This window comes from Phytophthora infestans, genomic scaffold, assembly GCF_000142945.1.
Source record: "Phytophthora infestans T30-4 supercont1.25 genomic scaffold, whole genome shotgun sequence".
NCBI classification, from domain to species: domain Eukaryota; phylum Oomycota; class Peronosporomycetes; order Peronosporales; family Peronosporaceae; genus Phytophthora; species Phytophthora infestans.
The window spans coordinates 1,697,134-1,712,404 of record NW_003303734.1 but is presented as its reverse complement, the minus strand read 5'-3'; the positions used below and the strand labels follow the sequence as shown (position 1 = coordinate 1,712,404).

Below are 15,271 nucleotides of genomic sequence, written 5' to 3'. Positions count from 1 at the left end.
GCACTCATCTGAAGCGATTTCAGTTGCACCCCAGCGCGAGCTGGGATCCGCACAATGCAGAAAGGAATTGTCGAAATAGGGTGGGAGGAAACAGCGTTATCATTCTTTGATTGACCTTTACAGAACGGTCCACATCGCAAAAATAGGTACCTCTGGTAAACGATGTCCGTCATTATAAATTACCTGGAAATTACCGGAAATCATAAGGTCACTGACTATATAATCACCGGACGAGCTTCCGGTATTTTCCGAATTGCTCAACAGTTGTCTTACAAAATGTAGTTATAATAACAATAGCTGCAGGACAATGGATACTGTACCAGACAGTCATCCGGTAATCAAACTTAAGAGGTCGCCGAACTATCACTCTGAAAGCTCCCTCTGCAAAAAATTCGATGGCTGCCAATGACGAGATCAACCTTGCCGAGTTGGACGAAGAAGTTGCTCTCACAAGGGCAAGTACAATCGCGACAAAGTCGCGTGCTAGCTACCTTAACTCTACCGCTCGAATGCTGAATTGGATGCTGCGGTACAAGCCGTCCCTAATTACTGCCGAGCTCCGCGACGAACTGCAGTTTGATTGCAGGGGTGATGCAACTAAATCGTCAATTCTCGCTGCACTCTCGTCTGCGCCGGACCCCCCCCCCGCTTCTTTTTAACGACGTGACGACGGCTGACTTCTTAGCTTGGATATTGTCCATAAAAAAACAAAAACGGCGGTTATCATTCTCAACCTACGCAGGGCATCGCTCGGCACAGTACAACCTTTTTCGCGACTACCATTCTACCATGACTCCTCAGCTAGAGCGCAAGCTGGGCTGTCATACTAAAAGCTTGCAACATCGAATTGCGGGTGCAATTAGCAGTGGGAATGGCTCAATTAAGGCTGGCAAATATCTAATGACTTTCGGTCTCTACCGTAGCATTGCAGCGGAAATGATGAAATCTTCGTCGCGCGAGATGGTGTCCGCGCGAGCATTTCTTCTGATGTCATGGAACCTAACGCCTCGAGCCGCAAATACAGTTATATATATGCTACAACCACATGGAGTGGGGTGAAGATGCCCTAAAAGTATTTTTAGCCCACATGAAAAACGACCAGGGCGGTACTCGCCCAAGGGACCCTCGGCACATACACGCGAACCTCCTGATGCCTGATATTTGTCCAATTCTCGCTATCGGTGCGTACTATTAGATGTCATTTTGCCTCATAGTGTTGTTCGTAGTTGTAACATTAGCGATCTATCCATGTAGGCTTGTACTGGCTGGTGTATAGGTGTTGACTCGAGTGCAACTCAGGTGTTACCGGGAGCGACCAGTATGATCGCTTTCGTAAAGCGCTTCGCCGAGTACTAGAGAGCACCAGTATGGCACATGAGCTAGAGCGCCGTGGTACAAACTGTGATGACATCGGTACCCATTCCATCAGAAAAGGTGCTGCTACATACTGTTCGTCCAGTTCGACGGCATGTCCGCCTGCCATTGATGTTTACGTACGGGCTGATTGGGCTCTGGGGGGTGTTCAAGACCGGTATTTGAGGTACGACTCAGCCGGAGATATGTTCGCTTGTCGGACAGTGTCGGGTTTGCCCATACTCGATGTACCTTACCACTAAGATTTCGAGAAGGGTGTGGACAAGTGGAGTCGGCCAAACTAATTGCCTTTCGCCAACTATCCCAATGCGCATCCCTAATTGGCGAATTTTCGCTGGCGTCTATTATTTATCATCACGAGTACTTGAAGGACAAATTGCCAGAAAGTCATCCCGTCCTTTAATGAGGGATGAACAGATTCTGCACGAACTCAAAACGTTTATCAAATGTGACGTGGCCAGTGGAGATGGCAGCATTGCACCCACTGGTATACCACCTCATGTTGTATTATTATCCTAATTTTGATCATTAAATGCCGCAGTCGAAAATCACAGCAGAATATCGTAAGCGATGTAGTTGCGGGTGTTCGTTCAGCTCTTGATGACACCGCAGATACCCGGGGTACTCCGAACTGTGCCCGCATTGCAACTACATTACTTATTTGCCTCGAGAAGGAGAATAATCTGCGCCATCAACCGGATCTGGGCGACAGAGGCGAGTCTGGCACAGTCGCAGACACAACAACGGCCACAACGGCGGCTGATCGAGCCAGCAGCATTAACTACGCACTTCACAGCAGGGGCGGAAGCTTTTACGCTTTTTCTGAAGGTGTAACACTCTCCGAAGGCACGGCTGAGCAAGCATGGGTGTTTTGGTGCTGCGGGGATGTATCAAGATCTCTACTACGTTTCACAGGCTAAAGAGTGTCGATCTTAGAGACGCTAAGCAGGAAAAACGACGACCAGGCTTCAAGCTCTTAATGGGACTGGTCGAACAGCAAGCAGTATCGCTCAATATCGACGCACGAGCACTTACCACCGAAACAGCCGTACTTGCTTTTCGCCAGTGCGAAGACGTCTTAGCGGTACCTGGCGTGACGCCAAACGCGCGCAAGCAGCGGCGTAGTCAGTTGGTATGGCAAACGGTGACTTCTGTTATGCGTAAGAGGTTTAGAGCAGCGAGCTAGCAGCAATAGAAGCGTTGCATAAACTCTATTACCGTAATGGGTCTTACATGCGTGCGATAGCAGATGCCAACTGTGGAATTTGTCGTGTAATCACTTAGTCCTCACAACGAGTGTACACGCTGCCACCTGTATTTAAGCTCTTCGAAAAACCCTGCACCGACTGAGTGACGTGAAGCGCCATCCTGCAGGGTTGGCTAAGTTTCGGAAAGGCTTGTAATAAAGAGACGCGATCGCCGCTGTGAGCTATTTGACCGTATTCTCGAGTCAAAACCGAGAGCCAATGGATCGGATCAGACTGGGGCTAGGTCCATCTGAAAGTGTCAAAACCGAAACGACGTTCCCCAACCAGGCCCTTTTAGTAATTCCTCGATTTTATCACTACGTCTGTAATATTAATAAACTCATGTATTAATACCTCTAAGGTATTAATATTATGTGGCTCACAAATTCTACGTCAGCTCGTTTGCGCAACGATGAGTGTTGCTCCAATGTTGTGTCTATCGGAGGACGCGTCTCCACTGCAAGAAGTTTCTGAGCGGCTCACATCGCAACCTTTGTGCCAACGCACTCTTGTTTTTGCCGGCAACTCCTTACGATGGTGCACTATCGTAGTACTCGCGGCGGCGTCCGCGGCCTTAGCTTTGAGCAGGCGGTGCTGACGGGCTTGGCTTCCGACCGTGGCCTGCTGATACCCGAAGCTGACGAGTTCCCTACGCTTCCAGCTGATGCGCTGGAGAAGTGGGCGTCTCTTTCGTACCAGGAATTGGCCGTGGAGGTCATGCGCCTTTTCATTGACGAAAGCGAGATCTCGCGTGACCAGCTGCGTGAGCTTGTGACCAAGAGTTACAACGCGACCACGTTCCGCTCCGATGAGGTGGCGCCGGTGGTCAAGGTGACGGATCAAATGCTGGTGCTTGAGCTCTTCCATGGCCCCACGTTTGCCTTTAAGGATATCGCTCTCCAGTTTCTAGGCAACCTTTTCGAGTTTTTCTTAAAGCGCAAGAACGAGGCGCTGCCTTCTGACGCTCCTAAACACCAGATCACAGTCGTGGGCGCCACCTCAGGCGACACCGGTAGCTCGGCCATATACGGTCTCCGCGGCAAGGAGAACGTCGAGGTGTTCATCCTCTTCCCCGAGGGTCGTGTGAGCGCCATTCAGCAGCGACAGATGACTACTGTATTGGACCAGAACATCCACAACGTGGCTGTGAAGGGCACGTTCGACGACTGCCAGGCTATCGTCAAGGACCTTTTTGCCAACGCTGACTTCAAGGCCAAGTACAACCTAGGTGCCGTCAACTCGATTAACTTTGCGCGTATCTTGGCGCAGATCGTGTACTACGTCTGGGCCTACTTCCGTGCTCACGACGAGGGTGTTAGCGGCGAGGTTGCCTTCTCCGTCCCAACAGGCAACTTCGGTGACATCCTTGCCGGTTTCTACGCCAAGAAGCTCGGTGTTCCCATTGGCAAGCTGATTGTGGCTACCAACGAGAACGATATCCTGCACCGCTTTTTCTCCACAGGAAAATACCACCGCCGCGACATCGAGCACACGATTTCCCCGTCCATGGACATTTGCGTGTCGAGTAACTTTGAACGTTATCTCTTCGCTCTGTCCGGCGAGAACCACGACATTCTACGCGGCTGGATGCAGGCTTTCGAGCAGACTAATGAGCTCACGATCTCGGGCGAGCTGCTCTCCAAGGCACAAGACGAGATGGCATCGTATGCGGTGCTTCAGGAGCAGGTGCGCTCCACTATTGCGGAGTACAAAACGATGCATCAGTACCTCTTCGACCCGCACAGCGCTATTGGCGCAGCAGCTGCCATGCACTTTGTCCAGGATAACCTTGCAGACAAGCCAAACTCGGCGGTAGTTGTAGTCGGCACTGCCCACTACGGCAAGTTCCTCCCCGTGGTGTCGAAGGCACTAGGTGTCGCTGAGTCAGAGATTGAGCAACACCCGATCCTCAAGGCGCTGGAATCACTGCCCACCCGGCTTTCCGTTGCCAGCAACTCGAGTGAAACTGTGGCTGAGCATATTCGCAAGATTATTGCTGAGAAGAACGACGAAGCCTGTAGTGATTGATACTTCAGGTAGCGAGTTTACATTCAAGAATGAATTTTCACTTCGCAAACTTGCTGGACGATCAGCTCACTGATGAGGAGTTGTCAGAAGGAAAGTTGATGGTTGACACGGAAACCATAGTGTATTTTCCCGAAAATTGAAGCGGACGCGTTGCGTTACCTCTCGGTACTGTACAAGGTGGGAAGCGTTTTTCGGACTACAATACTGTACTATGATCGATCAAATGGAGCTGCGCATGCAGTGAAAAACGACTTAAGCTCATTAGGAAACACGGTCGCATGGTCGCTCATTTGCTTCACGACTAAGTGGCTGCTTCTTCAGTGCGTTGCTCGACGAATTTCACAACGGGTTGCAGATTATTCCAATTGAAAATGAGTCAAGACATGCGATTTATTTTCCGGCTATACTGGTCTAGTGCAGAAGAGGATTCCTTTCCTTGCTCCTCCCGATGCTGAATGGCCAGATTTCATACTTGCAACCCGTACGAGTACTGACGATGGCTACACTTTCGGCCATCTCAAGTGATGTATACGTGCCACTTTTTCTATGCGAATGCAAGCGTTGGGACCAGACCGTGCACATGGGTGTGCTGAGGGGAATCATTGCCGGTGTTCCAAACATTCGAATTTGGAAGCAACCAGAAATTGGTTGCGTCAAAATTAATTGTCGAAAGTGCCGGGTTTTCCAGCGTCAAAATTAATTGTCGAAAGTGCCGGTTTACCAGCGGAGTAACTGATCATTGCGATGGAAACGGGTTCGATAAGCGCACGGTCGCTAAGTGGAATGCGAAGGTACGGCACGTGCTAGTAGTACTGTTGCTGGTGAAACTAGGCTTTCGCTGGGAATGCAGCTGGAACTGATTTAAAGAAATTGCTTTTAGACACCTGCCCGAATGTAATGCGTTCCAGCGTTATGGCGGTTTAAGGCCTGGTATTGACGTTAAGCTGATAACTTGTGTCCAGATCCCGTTCACACCTATATTTTTATTAACTCCGTGCAAGCCGCAAAGCTCGGTTTTTCTAACTTAAGTTTCAAATATATGCAACAACAATAAGTAACGTTAGCCGACCCTTTATAGCATCACCTCTCGGTCATGTCCACAAGTCCTCACCGCCACGGTCCTGAAGACACCTCTGATGGTCCTTCTGCGCACGAACAATGTGAGCAAATGCGTCGTGAGAGTGAAGAGTTGTGTTTCCTAAGGCAACTCAAGCCCGCGCATACGAAAGCAGTAGCAGCACTGAAGCTGGCGACCGACAATTACGGCAAGAACTCGCTTCAACTCGTCCCATTTTACCTCGTGCTAGTCAAAATTTCGCTGCGAGAGAGGCAACTCAAACCTGCCGAGGAAGTGCTCTCTTTAGTGAATTGGCTACTGGTCAAAGATCGTAAAGTCGGTGTCGACAACTCGACAGTACAAACTGGTGCTGGGGCTTCTGAACCGGAATTACCAGAAGAGACGAAGAATCTGCTTGTGATTCGAATGAATAAACTCTACAGTCTGTTGCATCTTGAGTACGGCGCCTTCTCTGAAGGTCTTCAACGTGCAGCTCATGGCGCCTACCACTGTTCTCTACTCTTTGGACCCGATCATCTGTACACGTCGGAGCTTTACTTCTGTCTGGGCCTCATCTTCCACCGCATGCAACGTGCAGCTGTCAGACAACAGCAAGCGCAGCCTCAACAAGAGTCTCAACAGCGACAACGTGAGCTACAGCAACGTAATCAGCAAAACGACAGTGCACTTGCCATGCTGGACAAAGTCGTGGATATCTGGTATCGGTTCCTAACTAATCCGCCTGAAGACACGGCTGCTTGGATGCTGGAACATCGACGTCTGCGTGTCCAAGAAGCCAGCTCCATGCTTCAACAGATTGTCAGTATCCGCCAGAATCTACTGGGTTCCAAGCATGTCGCTACTGGCGAAGTGCAGTACACTTTGGGATTGCTGTTTCTCTTCCTGGGGGACCACATACAGGCGAAGGCTTTCGTGAAACAGGCTCTAGATATCTACATCAACGCACTGGTAGGTTATCTCTATTACTGTGTTCAAATTTTGAACTGATTGCCGGATCTTGTCTTGTAATTTAGGGACCTGAGCATCCATCGACCGTGGACGTAATCGGCGTACTGCATCAGCTGGACGAAGCTGGAGTTTAGATGCCAGTCAAATCTCAAGATCTGCAACATTTAAGCACTTTGGCTTGAGGATTCCTTGCTCGCTTCAGCTGCCTTTTGCTCCTTGTGCTTGTGGTATGTAATAGTACACACTTCACGTTCACTTGGCACGATGAGGTCGAATGGATCTGGACTCTCGAAGTAAAGATCGCCATACTTTTTCTAAAACGATTTCCAAACATAAATCATTAGCATCTTCCGTCTGACAGACCCCCTGGTTGTCTACAAACCTGATCTGCCGGACGTCCGCGAAGCCAAATTCTCCACGCGTGCAACATCATTCGAGGTGCTTCATCCTCTTGTGAGCCGTAGGTGACATCACCTGCGATAGGAAAGCCATGGTGTGCCATGTGAAGTCGCAGTTGGTGTCGACGGCCGTTTAGTGGACGCAACAACACCTTCGTCACAGGTTCTCCCTTGTACATTGCGTGGCCCAAAACAAAGCAAACCGTGGTCGACTGCTTGGCTGCAGTGTCCGTCTCAGTACCCACCAACATGCGGAAGACTCCAGTACTTCGGTGTGGCTCAATTATTGGAGCGTCGAATACATAGGCGACCGGCTCGTTCGCTTCCTCGCTGTCTTCTCCATCGAAACTCTCGTACTTGCGCTTGCAAGCGAGTCGGACCTTTTCCTGACTTAAAAACTCGCTGAACTCCTTTAGAAAACGTTGCTTGTCTGCCTTTGCCTTTTCCGTATATGCGCCCTTCTCCTCCTTAGTCAAATCGGGCCACGTCATCTTCGTGAATGCCAACTCCGCGGGTGTCAACTCCCGTGCTTCAGCTCTATTACTGGAGCCCCGTACTTCACCTCTTGGGTGTTCTTGACTCTCGCGCAGAAGCTGAGCTTGCTCCATCGTAAACAAGTTCGGGCCATGTCGGACTCCACGAGGATACCCAGGCGTTTTCTGGTGTGCTCTGGAGCCTCGCTGCTGGTTCCTCAACCTCTCCATCTCCTCCATGTCTTGAATCAACAAACCTAACTTCGAAAAGGTGCAGGCTTTCGCAGGCAAACCAGCGGTATCCACGCTCTCCGCCGGATTGAACGGCAAATGTCCTCTTACTACCGCCAAATATTCCTTCTGCACCTGCTTTTCGCGAAAAAGTCGACACCCTGTCGCTGCCGCGCTACACAACAAAGTTCAGCTTTTTTTTCAGCGTTTCTTCAAAATCTCCGCTCACTCTTTAACAACACAGACACCCGACGTCGCTGCAAGTTCAGTCACCACTACATTGTCAGTCTTCAAATTCTCAAATTCTACTTTATAGTAGTTGGTACCAAAGTCCAATTGGTGAATCCATCGGAATTTTTCCACTTGAGGAAAATTCCTCGCCAACTAGCATCGTAACGAGCAAAATGATTTCAGTTATTTGTACCATAGCTGCTTTTTCTTCACCCGTCACCAAATTGCAACATGCTTCTCACCGCTTTCTCCAATGTCACGTCAAAAGCGCCGTCCATCCGCACGTCGGGGCCCTTGTTCAGCACCACAAAGTGCTCGTCCCTGCTCAGAACACGAAGATGCAGCTGATCCAGCGTCTTAGGACCGCCTGGCTCATTGTTTTCACTGTTGGTAGCACTATTTACGGGCACTAGGGGCGGCTGGTCTTCCGGTAAATGACTCTGTTGCCTCCGCACTATGGCTCCTATTGGGTTATAGACGTTTTTGAAGCCGTTCGATAGGCGATAGTAGCAGGAGGAAGACGCTAACTCAGCAGATATACTGGAAGTAGTGGGAAAAGTGCTCATGACACGCCACGAACGCGGAAGACGCAAGCGGAGGGATGCACACCAGCAAAAACTGGTTTGATGATTAATCTAGTGTTCAGATGGTGTGGTACATCAAGACTCGTTTTTTAGTACCGTAGATGACAGAGCAAAATGCATGCTAGCCTGGCTGCATCGTCAAACCACTTACACAACTAACCCAGAACAGCTAACCCGCAGACTCCTTACTTTTGACCCCCAGTAATATTTCTTGGCGGCATCGCCAAATATCCTGATAACATCGCTAGAACAACCAAGGCATACGTGGAGAAACTCGGAGCATTCAGCAGCCCTTTTAAGCATCCTTTTTTGCAAGTGAGGCTTTACCCGCTGAAAAAAGGTGCCGGTATGCAGCCAATCCCAGAGTGATGTAGACCGCAGCCCAGTGCCAGAAAGCTATTCTTCTGGCTTCTCCTGCACAAAATTCCATCAGCAAGAGCGAGTAGGGAGGTAGTAAGAAACTTACGATCACAATAAACCATATTATTTACACTCAGAGGCAGGTCGACTAAAATGTAAATATCATCGCTGCTTTCAATGTCGTCATCATCCAGGAATCCGAGCTCAGAAAGACAGTGGCCGTATCCATTCTGTTGGAGAGAGATCATTTTATCAAAATCAAGGGCCGTTTCCAGCTGAGTTGTATCAAACACTTCTTGTTGCATTGTACAGACGACGGTGTGATGTATTTAATATACTTTCTGCAGTTGGAAGGCATTGTCAAGATAGAACAATTATCAGCCGCTGGATCCTCGGTGAGAAACCCAAGAAGCAGCGATACCGACTTGTGTCTGCGCGAGGCAAAGAAGATACGCGAAAAGAGCTGCGGCGACGCGCTGAGTCTCGTCGAGAAGCCCGCCGAAAAGGGCACCGATAAGAGAGATGCAGTCGTAGCGAGGCCAGTCGAAATCGCAGAATCACCTTCGTTGATGCAGACTTGGACGGAGAAGATCGTCGCGATCGGCGTTTGTTGAATTCGTACAACTCCGAAAGCGAGTAGAGCGATCAGGGCCAGTCCATTATGTACGCCTCCGCGGAGGTCAGCGACTACATATACACCGGTTTTTGCATCGACAACGGGAAGACCGTAGACCGTCGGGAGAAGTCGGTGATAGATCAGAATGACTCTAGTTGAAGTCGAGGTAACGCGGCGCGTCGACTTCCGTCACTGTATGACCGACAAAAACAGTCCAATCGCTGGAATGGATCACGCGATAAATCACAGCGTGAACCTTGTGTGGCCTACGGGAGACCGGGGTATCCGGCTCAGTTCTGTTATGAACGCTGCAAGCTCTGCAAACAAACCCAAGAAGTTGGTCAGTGCGAGCTGCTCCGCTGATTCAAGACGTTGATCACCTTCGTGAAACGTTTTGTCCACAAGTGCCAGAATATCTGCAAGACCTTTACATACCGAGGGATTTAAACTCGGCGGCCCTCCTACACGGACTAAGTTGGAATATACCAGGCTGCCACAGTAATGCAATTGGGGCGAACGTTTTGCTCGCCTTTGGGGCGAAGAATAACGGTCTGAGGGGCGAAGCGAGAGTGGCTATTGGATGTGTGAAATCGACGGTATTGAAAGTGAGCTCGGTTGGCTAGAACATAACAATCGAGCAATTGCAAGTACGACTCGGTGGCTAGACCAGTCTGCACACCGTGCCAGAAACATTAAGCTGCTTCCAGGAGATCGGCGGTGATAGTAGTTAGCACAGACGTTTGATTACTAGTTATAATGAGGATTTTCGTAGCGGGAGATGTGAGCGTTCGAATGTCTAAGGTCTTTCTGGACACCGAAGCAATTGTCTCGGCGATTAGGGAGTTCTTTGCGAGGAAAGTTCGGCTCAAGAGAGTCACCAGTCGAGATAAGGGAATCTACATACAAGGAATAAATATCAACAAAATCGTGACAATGTCACGAGCGATCGTGAATGTAACGCTCGGTCGGGAAATGGCATACGAATTTGAGGTGTGAGTTATACCTCATCATGCCGGACTTGATAAAAGTTTCGGTACTGATTTAATGGTCCCCATTGGAATTCGCCTCGATCTGTACATCGCGTCAGCTAAGCTACCAGATGCGATGGTTATTCTTCTCATCCGGACGAGCAATGCGCCGACTAATACAAAGTTTGGGCCAAATGTTCCATTCGGGCCATCGAAAGTCGGATGACCGCTGCGTTTAGGCTACCAAGGGAGCAACCCAGCGAGTCGGTCCATGAACTGTGGGTCCGACGTGCCAACGAATGGATTGCCACGGTCGTTTTCAATTGCCGAGGAAGACCAACTCGGGTACTGATTACAAATGTACGATCCAAGTCAGTCTGACGGCCACCTCATTTATGTAATTAACTGGCAAGTCCTGGCCAACCAAAGATCAGCGCGCATGAACTCAGCAAAGTACCGTGCCGAGCAGGTACTGGCATAAGAAACAGCGATTGACCAGATATTTCTGCAAAACAACAACGGCTGTACGAAGAACGGCTGTCACACTAACCAGCGGTGGCAAGACGGAAATAATTTATTCTAACGACGGTGAAGATACACCCACATCCAGTGGGAGCGGTTGATAATAAACGTGCGCTGAGCGCTGGGGGGGGTATCGGCGCTGAGGCGGCAGCTGTCGAGGAACGTAGGTGTCAAAACGACGCTGAGAGCATCTCCGCATTGGGGGGAATCGGCTGTGAACTCGCCGTTATAGCAGAAAGACGCTTGAGCTGCCAGTACGCCTGCGCTACACGATGGCCAAGATGTATACTTTAATAGATCCAAGTTTCACAGCGATGGCGCCACATTTGACGCCATAGAAAACTGATCTATGGGTGCCTGCGACGGCGATATATAAACCGTTAAGGCCAGATCGCCCAGCTACACCATCTAGATCGCGGTCGCTAAGCACATCTATCAGGATAGCAGCGCAACATGAGTGGTGCCTCACCCGATGCTAACAGCAATGCGCCCACAGTGGGCTGGACGGCGACGGTGAAAACTGCCGTGGCGTGCTTGCAAACGGATCATAGCGGCAATCAGGCAGCATAATGCAGGTACGGATCAAGGCAAGATGGGCAAGACTTACAGCGAGATGGTGCAGGCTCTCTACTTCTTGTCTTGGAAAGGACTATACGCTCTTCAACGCGTAGCACCCTTCCGCAAGCAGAATCTGATCCGACTGAAATTATTGCGTCTTCGCTTGTGGAAAGGAAGCGAAAAAGGCAGATGGTGTCCTGATCCATAGATCGGAGCAGTGGCAAACAGAGGAGAAGCTCATTTAATTTGTGGAAACCCAGACACGAAGATATGATGACGAGGGGTGCCAGATGAGCGGGTCGAGCGCAATCCGCTGCCAAACGAGGTACTGAAAGATACGTGCGGACTGACCCTTCGGCGGGTACCGGACTGTGGCCACATTGGTCTCTGCAGCAGGACGTCTAGCACTGGGACCACGTCAGGATATTGACGACAGAAATGTGGGCGCTCGAATGCGCACTAATCAGCAGCGGTATGGTATATGAAGTTGCAGCGGACATTGGTGCCTTGTAATGGTCCCCTCCATTGCATAAGTAGGTAGATTTCTTTACATATTAAGGTGCATCGGCACACGACTAGCGTGTGCTGAAAATGCTGCCACGCCATTGGCTGATATATGGGAAGCCAGACCCATTATTAGCCAATTAGTCTATGGCGTGCATTTGAGTGGCCTTTGTCCTAAAAATTAGTGAGAGTTGATTTTTCCTTAAACATAAGACTCAGTCGTCCTATTGCGAGCTTCCTTAAAACTGTAGTGTAAGCAAGTAACGGGGTATATACGTGACCCCTTACACCTGATAGCACTTCGTAGTCCATCTAACGATAAAGCTCGAAATGAGCCAAGACCTCGACCACGCTGCTTTTCTCCATCTCACTCGGATCGAGTGGGAAGCTCTCCACCGCCTCGCGCCGGTGTCAGGAGAAGCCGTCGTCACGTCGCTGCTGCGCTCTGCGACGCCCGACGGAAATCGGTGAGTGTCAACTCCCTCCCGTATCTCCACGAATGACGTCGTGAAGCTAGATAGACGTCCACCTACTCCGGTGCCGGAGAAGCTCGACTTCCGCTAAATCGTTGGTTTCGAGAGATCGACATTGCCATCGTCTCGACGCTGATCGACGCGCCTTCCAAGAATGTTCACTTCCTCCTCTCGCGGCTGTCTGGGAAAGCTAAGGAATAGGCTCTCGGCAAGCTGGTCGGCGACCCCAACGCCTTTCGCACTCTAGATATCCTCCAGGGTGACCTTCGGCTTGTGTTCGAGCCACCGCAAGATAAATCTTGAATTCGGGCAGAAGTCTTCGCGCTTCGGCAAGGTACGATGACTATGCACGACTACGTCCAGAGAACACGACACCTCGCGTCGTGTATCGTGTCCAAGCCCATCGATATGACCTCTCAGGTTCATGTGTTCGTGTTCGGTATGCGCGAAGGCATGACGCGCTACTGCCTTACAAGATCGGATCCCTCTACACCCGAAGAGGCGTTTTAACCTTGCACTACGCGAGGACTACGTGGTTGCGGCGGACCACGCTCACGCGCTGCCCGCATCAGCTCGGGAATCTGCGCCCGAGACCATGAACATCGACGATATCAATGCGACGAGCAATCATCAGCGTCATGTAGCGCGTCGGAATAGTGCTTGGATCGGTCGCTCTCTCACCTGCTTCCGTTGCCGGAAGATCGGTCATCGCGTGGCGGAGTGCCGCGCGCCAGCTCCAGCGCTTTCGCACGTCGATGCCGAGCCCGTGAGTCCTTACCAGCCAAAATACGGTCAGGGTCAGTAGGTGCAGGGCGCCCTACTGGCTGCTTGAATGGAGGTCCGGGTCCCCCGGTGGCAACCCAACCTCCAAGCCCTCCTGTGCTACATGCACACTTTCATGCCACGCCGAGCGATTCAAGATTGAACATTGTCAGTCTTCACGTCGCCGGCACCCGGCGACCACTGGGAGCACATCTTGATTCAGGAGCGACCAACAACTTCTTTCGCGCGTCGTGCTTGTCGGTACTTCCGTCGGACATCACTGTCCGCAAAAGGGGGAGGGGAGGTCGCTGTCAAGTTGGCCAATGGGAAATCACGCCGCGTTGCGCGGCGCGAGATTACACTTCCGTACACGTTCGACGGCTCCCGAAGCAACGACGACTTCCTCGTCATTGAGATGAATTACGCGTTTGACTGCATCCCGGGTATGCCGTGATTGGCGCCCTATCAATCAGAGATTGACTGGTTGTCAAGCGTCGCAGTGATTATGACTGGAGCGAGGTGTTCACGCACCGCCTGGTCGCCCAGAAGGCGTCACCGTCGTGGACCGGTCATCCATGACGCACGTTGTGCACAGAGTGAGCGATGGCTTCTCTGCACGGCCTGGGCCGTGCTGTTAGCTGACGAATTTCCGCGGTGACGCGGGGATGAAGTCCAAATGTCGAGCAGGGGCACCCGTCAATTGCGCCGGTGGTCGAGCGGTTGGCATTCCCGCTGAACATTACCGCGGTCAAGCAGGGGCTCCCGCTAGCGGGGGTGAGATCGCGTCTTGCGAGAGCGACGCATCATCCTTGAGTTCACACTCGAGGCGGCAAAAAAGAAAGTAGAAGCTGTTGCACGACGCCACCTTTGTGGTACGCAGTGGCTGGCGTTGTCGGTCGAGACTTGGGCAGTGTTCAGGGCGAGGAAAGATGTAGAATGAATTGGGGGAATAGGTGCAAGGCTCCGCGACTACGCTGTCTCCTCGAGTGCTCACTGAAGTAGTTACGAAACCCCTACGTCCCAGAAGGCGGTCCCCGCTCAATGGGCAGTCCTACACTGATGGCAGCGCTGCTCGTGACCGGCTCACGCAGCACCCCTCCTCGAGTCATGCTCGCATCGCGTGTTATCAAGTGCAGTGCGTTCATCATTTGCAGGTGTAATTGAGGTCCGAGCGGTTTAGTGAGTATATCAGCCTTCATGTGAGTTGTAGGATCTGTACTGTGCCCTTCTTCAGTACGTCCTGGATAAAGTGATACTAGATGTTTATGTGCTTCATGCGCTGCGACGTCAGCTCGTTTTCCATTGCCTTAATCGCGCTTTGGTTATCTACGCGGAGGGTGTCTGGAGCGTCATGTGGGCGTAAACGTAGCTCTACCAGTAGTTGCTGAATTCAAAGGCAGTCGCGGAGAGCTGTTCCACCTGCTATGTATTCCGCTTCAGCTGTTGATAAGGCGACAGTCGGTTGTTTCTTCGAGTACCAGGCAATTGGTGAGCTATTCAGTATAATCACATCTCCGGAGGTAGACTTGGCATCGTGCTGGTCGCCGGCCCAGTCGTAATCAGAGTACATAACAGGGTGCAGTGCTGAGTTGGCTTGATGGCTATATTGGAAAAATAGACTGGTAGTTGAGATTCCTTTCAGGTAATGCAAAAGATTTTTTTACTGCACGCCAATGACTAAAGGTAGGTCGAGTGACGAATCGCGCCAGATAATTAATGGATGCAGTGATGTCGGGTCTGGTACAGCTGATTATTCATAGTAATGATCCGATAGTCTCGCCATTCAGCTGGGTATCGAAGAAGGGGGCATCGTCGCCGCTTGCTGGGCTACTACAGCGAGTCATCATTGGTGTTTTGACAGCTTTTCAATCCTCCATACACGTCTTTGAGAGTAGGTTGGCGATGGTGGATTGCTG

The 15,271-nt window shown here is 50.8% G+C and overlaps 2 protein-coding genes across 2 annotated transcripts; one reads left to right on the top strand and one right to left on the bottom strand.

Annotated features, from left to right (window-relative positions):
- Positions 1-3,120: 3,120 nt before the first annotated feature.
- On the top strand, positions 3,121-4,707 carry PITG_13139 (threonine synthase; the record flags this gene model as incomplete). Its single annotated transcript, XM_002900615.1, has 1 exon — positions 3,121-4,707. The coding sequence occupies one exon, from the start codon at positions 3,156-3,158 to the stop codon at positions 4,647-4,649; it is 1,494 nt and encodes a 497-aa protein (XP_002900661.1).
- Positions 4,708-6,656: 1,949 nt separating this feature from the next.
- PITG_13138 (uncharacterized protein) lies at positions 6,657-9,200 on the bottom strand (the record flags this gene model as incomplete). The annotated part of the gene is made up of 5 exons (XM_002900614.1): positions 6,657-6,989; positions 7,058-7,149; positions 7,319-7,753; positions 8,251-8,448; positions 9,084-9,200. 4 exons carry the CDS (start codon positions 9,198-9,200, stop codon positions 7,105-7,107), a joined length of 795 nt encoding a protein of 264 aa, XP_002900660.1.
- Positions 9,201-15,271: the final 6,071 nt, after the last annotated feature.